Source organism: Sminthopsis crassicaudata, chromosome 3 (assembly GCF_048593235.1).
Source record: "Sminthopsis crassicaudata isolate SCR6 chromosome 3, ASM4859323v1, whole genome shotgun sequence".
Taxonomy (NCBI): domain Eukaryota; kingdom Metazoa; phylum Chordata; class Mammalia; order Dasyuromorphia; family Dasyuridae; genus Sminthopsis; species Sminthopsis crassicaudata.
In genome coordinates this window covers 408,657,447-408,674,033 of record NC_133619.1, presented here as the reverse complement: position 1 = coordinate 408,674,033, position 16,587 = coordinate 408,657,447, and the positions used below count along the sequence as shown (strand labels likewise).

General features: G+C 38.0%; 1 protein-coding gene across 1 annotated transcript in view; it reads right to left on the bottom strand.

Annotated features, from left to right (window-relative positions):
* Positions 1-15,784, bottom strand: part of STK17B (serine/threonine kinase 17b) — a 36,006-nt gene extending 20,222 nt beyond the window's left edge. The window contains exons 1-2 of the mRNA XM_074302813.1: positions 15,483-15,784; positions 943-1,106 (exon numbers count right to left, since the gene is read on the bottom strand). Of these exons, the coding sequence (XP_074158914.1) occupies positions 943-1,064 (122 nt within the window). The 5' untranslated portion in view covers positions 1,065-1,106; positions 15,483-15,784. The remainder of the gene's footprint in view (positions 1-942; positions 1,107-15,482) is intronic.
* Positions 15,785-16,587: the final 803 nt, after the last annotated feature.

Below are 16,587 nucleotides of genomic sequence, written 5' to 3'. Positions count from 1 at the left end.
CATCTACTACCATCATCTTGTTTATTCTAAATCTCAATCTTCTCCTTTCTGTGATCCTTCTTTACCCATTATAGGTAACAAAAAATAAAATGCACAAAAACAAGCCCTCACATACTACTAAAGGTGAGTCAATATTTGTTAACATATTTAGGCACAGTGAAATATAAGAATATCATTTTTTCTGTTCTTTTTTCAACTAAATACAATGAACTAGGTCCACTTCCTGGGATATCAGACAAGCAGTATCCCTTAAATGCCCTTGTCTGTACTTTTTATGACTCAAAGATGTACAGTTGTTTTGGGATCTATAGCCTGATTATAGGACTCTATTCAGAGATACTATTGCACAGGTAGATAAATAGCAAAGGTTATGACTTTAGTCACTAAGAATATGGTTATCTCCTCCATTGTGAAAGTTAGAGGCAAAGTGTCCATCAAGATTTGGGAAATCCACATAAAGATTTTTGGTCATCTCTTCATGCCAGAGAAAAGTCTGAATTATTGTGGTATTCTGAGATAAAAATGTTGATATTATATACAATATTATATCTATATTTTATGCATTTTTGAGTTTTTAAACTTTGTGTCATCTGTTGATCTTTGTGTCTCTTTTGCATTTTCCACAAAACACCCCAAAAATAATTTCTTATGCCGACCTGCAACATAGCAAAACCAAAATGGGAAAAGTTGCAGTGTAGAAGATATAACTGTATTCCACCTTCATAGCAAATCAGAAAAACAAATTCTGTAATTCACCACAACAATTAACGTTCATGAGTGTTCTTTTACAACACTTCCTTTTTTAAAAGGGAAAAAAAAAAAGTCAAACCAAACAAAAAAGAACAAAGCTCTAGAAATAATAATTAGAAAAAAAATCCCATTCCATCATTTTATTTAATTGAATGATACTACTTTCTGGCACCCATTAACTAGTTTCCTTACCTGCCCAGCTCTTTAGATGTGAGCATATAAAAATTGTGAAAATTTTCTGTTTTTATTGGAGTTTGGATAGATGTAGACAGCATGCCTGAGAGGCTCCGGCAATCAAATCTTCTTCTAGACATAATTGAATAGAAAGATATTCTTCTCTAGTTGCTGATTTTCACCTGTAAAAAAATACAGAACATGCTAATTTAAATGTAATTAGAATACATGATGCTATCTCATAGAAACAGGATATGAGTTATATTGTATAGTCTCAAATATAGTCATAAGATATGAAAGGAAAAAAATGAGGAGAAAGATAGTATGAGCTATCACCTTTTCAGCCCACAGGGGATTTTTTTAAAAATATACTTAGAAATTCAATTAGCTTTATTCATTTTCAGAACATAGCTAAATAAAATTCTTTAAAATCCTTCTATCTATCTTAATTAACCCAAGCCTCTCACTTTACACAGGAGGAAACTGAAGTACAATAAGATTAAGTGAATTGTTCAGGGTCTCACAAGCAGTAATTGAGCTGATATATGAACCTAAGCCTTCTGAATCCAGACCCAGCACTTTCTGCTATGCCACTAAATTTTCCTCTTTCAACTCAATATGATGCTTGAACTCTAATTTAAACTAAATAACACTGAGCTTCATGTTTCAACTTGAGGAAAGATGGAAGTGAAAATTTAATGGCATGAGGTCATTTTTTGGTATATACCACCACACATTGCATGTGTTGTATTCACTAGTAGATCCCACTACTTTTAAATTATTGAATTAACTTATATGAGGAAACTTAACTTATATGACTTCTGCCACCTTAAGTCTGTCTCACTATCTCAGGCCTATCACTATCACCTAGATTATTACAGCAGACATGCTTTCTGGCTTTCCTGGCCTCTTCCCCATCCTATCCTTAGCCGCTAGCCATTTTCCTTGAGCTCGGACCTGACTTGGCCACTCTTTAACTCAATAAATTCCCATGCATCCCTATAACCCCTAGAATAAAATATAAATTATTCTGCTTTTTGAAGCCCTTTACAGTATGGCTCCACTAATAATGCTTCCACTTCCCCCACAACCTCTATGGACTCTAACAAACCATCCTTTGCTCTATTCCTCACACATGGAATGCATTTCTGAATGCTCTGTCTTCAAGTCCACTTCATGGAGTCCCTTCCACACTTCATTCAATATGTACTTCATGGATGGGGAAAAAAATAAAGAAAACAAGGAAGCAAAGAAAAGCTGGGTAGCTTTGAAAATAATGTGTAGTTTTTATTATATAAGTTTTCTTGAAATAGAAATTGTTGTTTTATATTGAATCCTCTCATGATTTGCTGTGTACATGGCAATGTTTTCTTTTTCATTTTGTATATAAGTGTAATTTTTAAAAATTTTACATAAAGTTGGACTTTATGCACTATCTTGTCGTCTTATTGTTTTTTGCTGAGGTCATTGGGATTAAGTGATATTCCCAGGGTCATACAGCTAGGAAGTGGAAGTGTCTGAGGCTGGATTTGAACTAGGGTCCTCTGATACTCTAATACTATACCATCTACTTGCCTCTATGCACTATCTTCTACAGAGTCTTCAACTGTTACTGTCTTCCCTTCCCAACTATTAAGAGGTATCTGGTAAGTAGATATTCTTCTTTATATATTTTCCCTTAGAGAATACAGGTTCCTTGAGAACAAAAATTAAATATATCTGAGTTATCAAAGTGTCTAATATGACGAAAAATTTTCTGACAACTGCTATATCAGAAATCTATTTTAGTGTGTGAAGGGTGTCAACTCAAGACTCATCTATAGCAGAATATCATCTTCATCCCCCCTCTCTGAAATCCAACTCATTTGCATGTGATGACATCACCTCCTTGATGCCATGGTCCTTGATGCCAGAATGAAGAACAAGCAACAGCAATTCATTACCACTGGAAACAGTACCAACTCCTGCCATGAGGTACAATAAGGCAGAGGAAAAGGAAAAAAAAACAACAGCACATCTTGGGGTGCTTTTCTAGTTACTCTGAATATCGGTGTGCCAGAAATAAGGCATACTCATTCCTTCCAGAGTAGTTGGCACCTGATTCTCAACCAACTCTGCTCTGAGGGCAAGGCTGTGGTATTTTATTACCTACAGATGGCAGTCATAGTCCTTTCTTCTCTTTGAGTACTTTAGCCAAATACTAATCCCAAATGCTAGTTAAGGTGAAATAAACAAGCTATAACCTATTCTGATCCATTACTAAGATCCCTGTTATTTTTGCCAACCATTTTGCTAACAGGATTCTATTCCTATTGGCCTTTAAAGGTCATTAAATCCAACTCTTTCATTTTACTGATGAGGAAACTGAGGCTCAGAGAGCAAAGTGTCTTGCCCACCAAAGTAAAATTATAGAAAATGACTGCACTGAAAACTTTTAATTTTGGGCTCTCATCTCTCTCATTCTCTCTCTCTTTCTCTGTCTTGTCTCTGTCCCTCTTATGTCTACCTAACATGAGACTGCAAAAATTTTTTTTTAATATTTTATTTTATTTTCAAGTCCTCATTCTTTCCCTCTCTACCACTGACAAAGAAAAACAGAATGTTCCCCAAATAGTCAAGCAAAACAAATTCTTACATTTGCAATGTCAAAAAATTGCTTTAATTTATACATGTGGGCAACATGTTTCATCATGAGTCCTCTTGAATGGTCACTGAGCTGATTGTGCTTTACAATATTGTTATTACTGTGGTAACACCTCTGATTCTGCTCACTGCATCAGTTCGAACAAGTGTAAGATCTTTTCTTAACACTGACATCATTAAAAAGTAACTCCAGAAGACCCACAGCTGAGGCCACCCACACTTGCTCACTGGTGTTGCCCATATACAGGAGAGGACAGGTCTGTCCTCCTATTACTCATTTTAAGACAGGATGTCAGCTAAGGTTTTTCTCAGTCTGGGCACAATCATTTGGAGAGGAAAACCAGAAACTGCCACTGGGCATTATATCTAGATAAGATCTTGATCTCTTTGAAACAGATAAATGTTTTGTGATCCAATAAGAAGATAGGGACCTGGTGCTTAATTAGCAGTTCCCAGTTGATCTCAATGTAAATGAAGGTCAAAAAGCAACAGTTAAAACCAAACATGGAACTGATTGGTTTAAGATCAGAAAAGGAGAACAAGTCGGTATGTGGCTACTTTAATTTCTATGCAGAATAAATCACAAGAAATGCCAGGCTAGATAAATCAAAAGTCAGAATGAAGGTTGCCTGGAGTAATATCAATAATTTATCAATAATATGCAGATGATGCACTCCAGTGGAATAAAGTGAAGAATTTTGAGGTCCTTGCTTTGCTGTCCCTAGGGCCAGAGTTGTGGGGCTTCTGGGATTGAGTCCTAGGCTCCCACCCTAGTTCCACAAACCTTTTCTGCTGACCCTCCAAGTCATCTTTGGTGCTTCTGGGCTGAAACTGAAACCACCAACACTGCCACTGATACAGAGCCCCCTGCTTTTGCTGGCATGGGAGCAGGAGTGCTAGTGTAGCCTGAAGTGGGACTGCAAGCTGCACTCTCCCACCCTGCTGTCACAGACCTTTTCTGCTAACCTTGTAAGTTGCTTTTGGCTAGAAAATGTTCTACTCTGTCTTTTTGGATGTTTTGACCCTTTAAAATTTGTTTAGAGTCAATCTTTAAAAGTATTTGAAGCGACTTGGGAGAGAGGTTGGGTGACTTCCTGCCTTTACTTTGTCACTGTGGCTCTACCCCAACAAGAAGAATTTTGATGAGGGTGAAAGTAAAGTGTAAAAGCTGATTTGAAGTTCAACATCAAAAAACCTAATTCTTGGCCACTAGTCTCATCACTTTGTGGCAAAAAGAGGGAGAAGAAATGCAAGCAATGGCAGATTTCATATTTTTCAGTTGAAAAATCATTGCCAGAAAACTGGCAAATCTGAATGGCACACTAAAAAGCAGAGACATCACCCTGTTGACCACAAGATCTGCATAGTCAAAGCTATAGTTCTTCCAGTAGCACTCACTGTGAAACTGAAATTATAAAGATAGCTGAGCACTACAGAACAGATGCTAGAGAAGACTTCTGAAAGGCCTTTGGACAGCAAAGAGACCAAATGAGTAGATATTTAAAAAAATTAATTCAGGCTACTCACTGAAAAGTCAAATACTGAAGCTAAAACTTAATTTTTTTTTTATCCATTTAATGAGAAGCCAGGACTCATTAGAAAAGATCTTGATATTGGAAAAGATTGAAGGCAAAGGGAAAAGGGAATGGCAGAGGAGGAGATGGATGGATAGTGCTGTAGAAACAATGAACATCAACTTCGATAGACTTCAAGAGATAGTGGAGGATAGAAAGGTCTGATGTATGGTCCATGGAGTCATGAAGAGTCAGACACAATTAAAAAAAAAAAAAAACAACAGTATCAATTTCAAGCCACCAAAGTCAGCAACTGTGAATAATATTTGTTCAGAAAGTGTTCAGCTGCTGGCTCTGACCCTCTTTTTCTAACAAACAGTACTGTCCTTGATGCTACTCTAAAAATTTCTATCCCTAAATTCATGTGAAGGATATCATCAGTCCTGAAAACCATGAAACTTACTGTCTATAAAAGTTCTGAAACTGCCTGGGCTTTACTTCCTCTTGCTGGAAGTTAATAGTCTGGTCATTTCGAGTCTATCCTGCAAAGGTAATTTGGATCAAGTTAAAGACATACTTCTTAGTGTTTTCAGTATGAGCCAAAGGGAATCCAAACATATCAGTGAATCCTTTTTAAACCTGCCTAATACTCTTCTGGCCAGGCTAAGAGAAAATGGTATCCAAAGGGTGATATATTTATTGAGCAGAAGCACTCATGTTTATCAGATAGTAGAAAGTGATAAGTGCATTAAACAGAAGAGCTTAAGCAGATGTTCATAATGCAAAACCCCATGCTACTCCCTGGTTCTAATTTTAAGAAGATGATATGCCCCTTCATAGATTCAGATGGTATAAATGTCCACTATTTGAATTCTAATCAAAATACCCACAATCATTGGGAAAAGAGCACCTACAAGTGGGGAAATTAATTTAGTTATTAGTAAACTGGTAGAGGGACACTTCTCTTCTGGAGGTGGAGGGTGAATATATGTATTAACCAGAAGTTAAATGAACCAAATTTGAAGTCTAAGGGACAATTATAAGCACAATATAGAGGAATTAGTACATGTATTGCTGTGAAAGCTCCCTCATAAAGCTTGTCTTGTCAGTGTGAATTCCTTCCAACCTCTATTTAAGAAGTGTGACAATTGGGAGTAGCTAGGTGGCGCAGTGGAGAGAATACCAGCCCTTAAGTCAGGAGGACCTGAGTTCAAATATGACCTCAGACACTTAATACTTCCTAGCTGTGTGACCCTGGGCAAGTCACTTAACCCCAATTGCCTCAGCTCCACACACCCCCCCCAAGTGACAACTGCTGAAGTGGAAGCCTTTAGCACCTCTTAATATGGAAAGGTAGTTCTTGCTTGGGAAAAAAAAATCATACTAGTCTGAATTCCAACCAATGCTGGGATCATCTCACTGACCACAGCCTAGATACTACTTTGAATAGTTATGTTTTGTAATTTCTCAAAGTGAAGTGTCCCATAAAACCTTCTGCCTTCCATGCCAGCAAGAGTCTTATACCATGCCAACTGTACCCCTGGAATATCAACTCTCTCTTTTCTCTGGTCTAGACATATGTAGAGGAGCTAATCCTTATTCTTGATCAGAATGCCCAAAATCAAGCAATACTTAGTTCATTCATCCCAAGGCCTTCTACTCCTGTGAGTGGAGGGCTCTGGCCATCCAATTCCTAAGTATCTTCCCCCCTCTTCCTGTTCTACCTCTTGTCAGACTTGACTCCTCTAATCAGAAACTCTTACCTAATTTCTAATTATTAAGTAAGCATTTAATATGTAGTAGTAAAATTCCCAGAGAACTTTCTCTAAATGGAAGTTCCTTGTTTTCTCTGTTCAGTCCAGTGGCCAGGGACACCAAAGTTAAAGTTTATGATGAACCAGGAATCCCCATTCGCTTCCAGCTGAACAGATCCAGTTCTTTTATTTTTTACAGCTCTTCTGTGTTTCCAAGCACAAGACCATTCTCTCTTGTTCAACCAAATGCTGAACTAAAATTTGAGATATTTATTCAATCAGTTCCAGCACCAATTCTTTAATTCTTCACTTAACTCTTCCCTAAAAATCCAAATATACCTTTGTGGCCCCAAATAGTTCATGGACTAACAGCAATGAACTTATGAGTCATTTTCTTAACATTATGATTCCAATATGAGTATTCAAACATGGCAAAGAACCTGGTCTTTAAGCAGCTATATTAACAACGGACTTCCTTTTTTCATGAAGGAATTGCTTAATTATTCAGTTCTTCAGAACTGAGTTTTCAAAAAGAACTTCAAACTGGTCAAGTAAAACCAGTGTGTGCTCCAGCTGCTCCTTTAAAACATGTCTTGCACTGAATGTAGTTTAAGGATAAGCATGAGGCCTGAGACAGTTTTCAGCAGTGAAGGAGCTGCCAAAACTATATGATTTGGCCAACTCTTGTTGATCTAAGCTGTCACTACTTAAAACTCCCTCAGCTATTTTCCTCAAGCCAGTGAACCATTTTCATCAGGTAAAGAGCACATCCATACTACTTATAGAATTATTAAATGTGGACTTAAAATATCTGTGGGGTGATGGAATTTTCAGATTATCTAATCCAAAATATAGTCAGAACTCTCTCTAAATGACCTTATCACTACAGATTCAACTTTATCAGAAGCCCAAAGAAGGGAAGACATAGACAACATACAGCTTCACTTTTGGTATGTGCATTGGGGACAAGACACAGATGCATCATCATCTGGAAAATTTAGAAAGTTTAGTCAACGCAGCTATGACTTTCTAAAGTCCCTGAGACTTACCTAGCTTGGACTCTCAACCTGGATACAAGTGAAACCATTAGTGAAAAAGTTCTTAAATAGGGGTCTACTAAGTTTTGTTTTGTTTTGTTTTAAATTTTCAAATTGTATTAGAAAATAACTTGGTTTCCTTTTTAAACCTATTTTATTATGCATTTAAAAACATGTTCTAAGGAATACAGGTTTTAGAAAACAGCCAAAGGAGCTCATGACACACAAGATTAAAAACCTCTAACCTAGATCTGACATATCTCAGCTACCTACACATCACCACACACTCTGCTTCTCCTATCCCACCCCACCTCCATGCTATTTTGGCAATGGTGATACAAATGAAATGTATTTGTCATCTTTCACTGCCAATGTGCAAAATGACACTAAGAAGCAATATCCTTTTCGAAATCAGGCCACAGACCAAATGGAACTATCTCTGAACCCACAGGGGAAAAGTTCTGAGTAAGAGTAATCTAGAACAGAAGTTTCCCGTTATTCATGCTGAGCTCCTCCTATATCATCACCCTGGGAAACACAGTTTAAAGAAGGGATACTTCTTTTAAGCTGAAGCATTGGGAATATGCCCTGTTCCCTACTCATTGCTTATCCTTCCCCTTTTGCTATATCTTATTTGCCTACATATGAACACTAGGGCAATAGGAGCAATCTTAAGGTATACTTTACATACAGACTGGCAGATTATAAGTATAGATTCAGATAAAGTAATTAGAGAAAATAATACTGAACTCAAGAGTCAGAACATAATTGAAAATCCCAGCTCCACCATTTACTATTTGAGTGATTTTAGCAAGTCACTCTTATTTTCTGGGACTCAGTTTCTTATTTGTAAAATAAGGGAATTGAACTATATAAAATATCTTCAAAGTCTCTTCTAGCCATGAGTGTGCTGGGGCCAGCTCAAATTGTCTCCAGAGAGAGTTGAGAAAGTTAAATCTTCAGTTTAAGCATTTATGACTCAGAAATCAGCAAATACTACAAATCAGGGTTTGGTTTATCATTCTGTTGATTGCTCAGACTTAAGAAAGCAATGGAGAAAAATGTTAATAGCACAGATTAAACTTAAAAGTGTGTAAAGCAAACATTCTGTTACTCCTTCCTCAAGCTGGATGTTAAACATTTACCAGCACATCACTGCTTCCAGCTCTAGAACTATGTTTCTAAGAATAGCATCTGTACAATTATAGAGTACTATTTGGAAAATAAATGTGTTCTCTTCATTCTAAAACAAACAGGGATATATCTTTAACACACATATATTTGAGGACTGGAAGGGGTAGAGGAGGGGAATTGCTCCTCTTATAAGCCTAAAACATCACATCATATTTAGAACCTTAAAAAGTGTGAATAAAAAAGTTCTAAATACTCAAAAGAACTTCCAGATTTATCTTCCCCCCATCTGGTAAAAAATTGCTGCCTTGGCTGCCTTCTTCACTATACTAAAGTCTAGCTATACAGTAGTTCCCTTGCATGGACCCAGATAAACACATATTAATAAGTAAAACATTAATATATTATTAATTCGTAAATATTTTGAAAAGCTACAGTAAAGAAAAAATATATCACTAGATTTATCTGAATGTAATTACAGTACTACACTAGGTACTGTAAAGATGATATCAATGGACATTGTGTTTCTATCAGGACTTTTATGTGGAAACTGACCCATTTGTAGAGATATACTATCTAGCTTCCATTTGTCATTGTCTACATGAAGTAAGTCAGAGCTAACAAACCTAATGGTTTTTAATAACTTGGACTACTGTAATAGCCTATTAATTCGTCTTCCTGCCTTATGTCTTCCCCTTCTCCAATCCAGCACTCACATAATGAATTAATATTCCTAAAACAAATAAAACAGGCCTGATCATGTCACCACTCCACTTTAAAAGCTCAATGGCTCCCTAGTGCCTTGAGGTTAAAAAAAAAACAAAACAACCCAAACCTGCCATTTGAAATTTCAAGCCCTTCACAATCTGCCTTCATTCTACTGTTTCAGATTTACTCAGTTTACACTGTTCCACTACATTAGTTAAACTGTTCTACTTACATTTCCTAAAGACCAAATTCCACCTCCCAGCTTTGACCCTTTTCAAAAGTTGTTCCCCATCCCTATTTCCCCTACCTCCCTTTCATCTCCCATGCCTGCAATGTGCTCCTTTCCTCACTTCTGCTTCTTGGTATCCCTAGCTCCATTCAAGCAGGTCTCTCTTGATTCTCAGAAGATTGTCCCCCCTCCACATTCATCCTTTGCCCTGTAAAATTTAAGTTCTTTGAGGGTATGCCTTTTCAAACTTAGGGTCTGGTAGGTGCTTAATAAAAATGCTTTTTGAGTTGAAGTCTCTGGAACAATGCTTGGGTAAGAATTATGCCTAACACAGGCTATAACTCATATTTTGTGGCTAAAATATTTAAAAGGTCCAAAGCACATGGTAAGAAGCAACAATCAAAGAACTAAAAAAAATTGATTTTCCTCCTACTTTACTATTTCATTTTTTATTCTCTTCTTTTAACCAATTCTCCATATTATTCATCCATTAAAAAAGAAAAAAAAAAAAAAAGCAGGATAAAATTTTACTTCCAAGACTTCCAGCAATAATAATATGGCCTGGTTCTCATCTGAACTACTGTTTATATATTCTAAGTTTGAAGTTAGGTGGTCAGGAACTGAAATGTGTATCAAATATGACAAGCAGCTATAGTTATAGTTCTAACCCACCCCCACCCCCACCCACATGCTGAAAAGTCCCAAGAGTCCAATCAAGAAGCTAAAGTAGTATTGTACTAAGTAAGATATTATCTGATAATTTAAGACTCCGTTAAATAAAGTAAGGACTATTTTACAATCTTATCAGGAGATCTCCATTTCTCTACATAGCAGTATGACGCATATAATGCCTACTCAAGTTAGACCATCAATATCGACTATTTACCATTTCTCAGAATCCCTGTAAGATTTACTGTTTCCCTTGCCCTGTAAAGAAAGAAGGTTTAAGTACCATTATTCTCCTTTTACAGCTGGAGAAACTGAAGCTCAGAGTTAAAGCATCCTGTCCATGGTCATACTACCCACTAGTGCTGAAACTAAACTCCCAAACTTCTAAGTCTAAACTCCAATGCTCTTTCTGCAATAATAGGATTATTCATCCTATTGAGGGCTACTATGCACTTTTGCTAGTTTGCTAGTCTCAATGTGAACAGTACAAAAAGCAAAAGAAACCATTATCTGGAATCATAGCAATGCAAAAGAGCAGCATTTGAATACTACTGCCTTTAAAAAAAAAAAAAAAAGACATAAATAAGAAGGAGGGATCCCCAGAAAAATCTAGAAACTAGAGAACTGTTAGCCCTTGACAAGAGTAAAGGAGTTTTTTATGAAATCTCTGTCCAATCACATATAGGAGAGATGATCAGACAATACACACATAGGTTTGGGGTGAGGAAAAAAGAGATAATTGGAAAGAGAGCGATTGGCATTGAACCTAGGAAGAGAGAGATGAAAATATAAGCTTAGATGATTTTTTACTGCTAGGTTCTCATAAAGAAAGACTCTATTCCAATCCCTTCTGAGCATTTGACCTCCTAGTTTTTAAAATGCCTTATGCTGAGAAAAGCATAAACAGATCTGGTTCCATTGACAAATACAGGAGCACTTCATTTAAATGACTACAAGCTCAACCATTTTGGTAGTTAACTGCCTCAGGGCTGAAGTCCCCAGAACCAGCCTCAGCCTTGAACTCTTTGCCAAGAAAGTGAACCACTGTGTTTTCTTCCTGTACTTTCCCAATAAGAAACAGCACTGTAATTGTCAATCAGGATGGACAAAGGCTGAAGAATGCATAAAGGCCAAGAAATACAAAGTATTATAAAAAATCAGATCTCCAATATAGACAGTAAATTATTCTTATTAAAAACTACAAATATAATACTATACATTATACATTTAAGTCCATTAATTTCTGTATTAAAGAAGATAATACTATATTACTGTGGTTGGAAAAAACATTACCATATTATATTACTATACATGGATGGAAGGGGGGGGAGTGAAGTAAGAATAGGACAGCAATTAAATAAAAATATTACATTAAAAATGAGAAAATATCTATAGTCTGATTATAAAATCTTCTGTGATTATCACAGATAATATCATATATTATAATTATAATATCACATATTATCACAGATGTCATGTCATATAAATATAATATCAGATACTGTGATTACAAAACAGCTGAGCGAGATTTAGTCAAAGATGCAAAGAAATCTTCAATATTTATCAAAATCCTAGTTGAGAGGCAAGTGTGGAAGTGCTACACCTGATAGCTCCTTAGGTGGAAAAAATGCCCTACTACATTAAAGTCTTCTTTAACCTCTCTTAATTCCAGTGTTTTCAATCTTTTAATTATTTATCTTGAATATAGCTTGCTTTGTATATACCTATTAAAAAGCAATCTCCACAGTAATCTCCTTGAGGGCAGAGACTATCTTCTATATCCCTAACTGCTAGCAGGCACTTAACAAATGCTTACTGATTGATAAAGTATGTTTGTTGATTTATTGGTACATACTATGTGACTTTGAGAAAATCATTTAACCTCTTGTTGCATGGAATAATTTTCTAAGACTAAAATAAATTACAGCTCTATATCAGTGGATAGAACTGGTAATAAAGAGTTTACCAAAAAAATCTCAAAAATCACAGATCGGGACAATTCCTCCCTCAATGAACAATTGCTCACTTATTAACAATTGCCCACTTATTAACAAATATCTGTTTTAACTAACAGATGAAAAATAATTAAATAATTATTCAATTAATATTTTTAACTCTGGGTGGTTGAGATCATCTTGACAATAACATCATTTAACCACAGTACATTACATTATTAACAAAAAAAAAAAAGTGGAATTAAACTATCAGTTTATCAAGTTAAGTGTAAACGCTTGTTGAAAACTTAGGCAACAGGAAAATTTCATACATATGGTCTACAAGGCAGTAACATTTGTCAACAATGTTGACTTAAGACATAGCCCTAAATGCACTGAAACACTTTTTAAATGTCCTTGAATTTGAAAAGTCGTGTCAAGTCAAGATATAAGGCACACATCCTACAAAAAAATATGCTTAAGTTTTAATATGTGGCAGTTTGGCTAAAAATTAAGGGAATGTTAGCCACTGGTTTTGCTTGTACAGCTTGAGGGAGGAATAGAAAGATTTGGGTTAGGAAATCCACAGTACTGGAATAATACAGTTCTATAGTTTTAACCTTTTAACAATTATTCATTTCATGTAACTGGCAAAACATTGCTGGTACAAGATTAATCATAAATTTTCTGAATGTAAATTGTCTATTGCCACAGAACAGCAGACTTAAGATTTTTATACTATCTGGCATACTGGTCAATGAGTGAAATCTAAAGTTTCCTCAAAATTGATGCTGTCTTAACGGAACCACTTTAATTCACTATTTAGTCATCACATAAAAATAAAATCCAGGTCTTTGTTCCCCAAAATTAATATTTCTAAGTTTAAAAAATAGTATTTTAAAAAATAAATATATGAGTGATATCTGAGGGCTTCTTTTTCCCATTGTTTCTTAGGTTGTCTTAAACTTTTTAGGCCCATATTTTACAAAATGGAAAAATACCATCCAAGAAATATGAAGGAATTGTTTTAAAGGTAAGAATGTAAAGTAAATGTGAATAATTAAGATATTAGCACCTGAAAATACAATTTTTTTTTAATAAAAGGCCCATCAAACTTCAACTAACTACCAGCAACAGAGAGGAAATTGGAGACTGATTATTTCCTAAGAAGAAAGGCAATTCCACAGATATTTTTAACACTTATAAGCCAAGAAATATTTTAAAACTCAAAAAAATAATAACTAAGCACTAAATGCTACACCCAATAAAAGGTTATTTGTTAAAATACTTTTTTCATAGCTTTCAATAAAAAAGTAAATTGACTGACCTTAGCTTTAACAAAACAATGCTTTTGGACTTAGAAGGTTAATGACAAATTTTAGAAGGGCTTTGAATGTTTTTATAAATGTTCATTCACATATTTTCCACCTTGTCCAATATTTCTTTTAATACAGAAAAATATACATTTGCAAAGATATGACAGCTTCATAGTGTCAACTAATAACTATCAAAGAATCAGTTTCTGCAGAAAAGGGACTTTCAAAGTCACCTAGGTCTAAGCCCTTCGTTTTACAGATGAAAAAAGACCTAGAGAAGTAAAAGTCACCTAAGTGGGAGGAGACAAAAGTTTAGTTTTCAACCCATGTCCTCCTCTTCCAGTTGCAGGCCTTGCAAACTCATTAGCATTAAGTATATCTCATTACTTGATAAATAAAACAATAAATGTGTCATACACTCCTCTGGGTTCTGCTTTGGGAATTTTTTTTTTTTTTTTTTGCTATCTTTACTGAAATTTACTTAAAATATTTTGCCTTTAGATATAGTCAGAAGCCGATTTCCTTACTGAACCCCAATATACAAATGATGCCTTTCTCCCACTATTTATGGGGGAAAAACTAAGACTACCACCATCATTGATTTTAATTAATTTAATAATTAAAATAATTTTTACCTTGAATGACTCAAAGGTGAGGAATCTGCCTAAAATGAGTGACCAAAAAAAAAAAAGTACATTTCTGTAAATGCCTATTTGTAAAAGTTACATTTTTTAAAAGGCCGGTTAAGGAGAAGTTTGGAGGACAGCAAGCCCAGAGATCCTGACTGAACAAGGAGAGAAAACACACATAGTTAACAAGTCGGAGAAACCTCCGACAGGGTAATAAGCAAGAGGGGAGTAAACTTTCATTAAACGAAAAGCTGATCCGTCACCTTGTAACGTCTCAATCTGCACACTCACAACGTGGAGAAAAACACTGCATTCGAAGTAAACAGGCACGAGCACCCGGACGCTAATCAACACAGGACAAGCAGAAGGGAGCTGCCCCCGACTGCGATCTGAGAACTTCGGGGGCGGAAGGTGACACGCTGGACTAAACAGCTCTCCCCCCCCCCCCCCCCGCGACCCTCTCCCCCCGGGGTGAGAGAGCTCAGGGACTGGGAAAAGGAAGGAGGGAACGGACAGGATGTAGTGGGGGAATGGAGCCTTCGATCCTGTCAAATTCTTTTCTAGAGATGTGCTGGTTTAACAGCCTGAAAAGGGTCTGGGACTTCTCCGGAGTACGCGTTTAAATGTAATCTGTGTTAACGCTTTCTCAGTCACTTTCTTAAGCCACACAATAAACAGTAAACCAAGTTCAGACTTGCAGAGTTTGCCCGTTTCGGAGCTGTAAAAGCTCCCAAAGAAATAGAACACAGCCCACCCCCAAACCTCCGCCGAGGCACCAAGAACTTGAACTTGACCCCAAGTAGCTTCAGCTCACACCACACCACCTGTGTTGGGTCCAGACTCCTCGGAGAAGCTCCCGCCGCCTCGCCCCAGGCCAGCCGGGAGACGGTGGAGGCGAAGCCCCCCAGCCCGAGGGGTCCCGGGTCCTGGCAATGGGCGGCGTGGGGGGTGGGCAAGAGCACATTAGAGGGGCCCTCCCTTCTCCCGCACTCACCGGCAGCTTCCCACACACCCTGCCCCCTCGCGGGGGGATGCCAGGTCCCGGGCCAAAACAGAGGGGCGCCGGGAGACCTGGAATCCTCAAGCTCCGGAGGAGGCCGGACAGGGACGCGTAACCTCCGTGCCTCCCGGCGGCGACTACTCCGCTGCGAGGGCCACAGCAACAGGAGCAGAAGGGGCTGAGGCGGCGACACTAAGGAGATCTTACAGTTGAGGTTTGAAAACTTGCAGCCGCGTCGTCCGGCAGCCCAGCTCCGGGGGCTCCGCCCCCTCCGTCCAGCGGACCAATCAGGGTCAAGTTCAGGGGCGGAGCTGACACGTGACTTGGGAGGGCTTGGGAGAGCTGGCTGGTGGAAAAGGAGGGTGCAGTTCTGTCCCGAGCTGTCCTGGGGTGTCTCGTGGCGGGCGGTGACTTGGAGTCTTCCGAGACCACAAGCGAGTGGGGGTAGGGCCGAGCAAGGAGAGAGGAAGAGGAGGGATAGAAGAGAGAAAAGAGGAAGGAGAGAGATGGGAGGAGAAGGGGAGGAAGGAGAGAGGGGAAGCGCAAAGCTGCTCACTGGTACTTGTGACAGAAGAGGGGCTCAGGCCCGAGAGGGGATGCTTATTCTCTGTAGCCTCTCAGAGCAAAATGACACAAGGCGCGAGAGAGTGCGGGCGAGCGAGACGGCGCGCGCCTGGGGGGCGGGCTTCTCTGCTGCTCCCCGGCGGCGGGGATTTTGGGACGGAGGAAGGCAAGTTCTTTGGCCGCGTGGGAATGTGTGCGGGGAGATCCAGCCCAGTGCCCCTGCCTGCAAATAGTCGTCCCTAGCAGCTAAGGGGGTGCGATGGCCAGAAAACACCCATTATTCAGTCTCCCAATGAATGAGTCAGATAGTGAGAAAGAGGGTTATTGCGTGAAAGAGGTGTTCTAACAGAATATAACTATATGTGCGTATTTAGTGTTCCGTTTAGAACATTATTCTAATTTCAATATAGATATTTCTATAGTCTTCTCCACCCACCCTTCCACAGAGACTGATTCCTTCCAAGAAGTTCGAGACGGGGGCCAGGGGCTACTATCCTGTTCTTCTTAGAAGGGCCGGATCGTTGGCTACAACTTT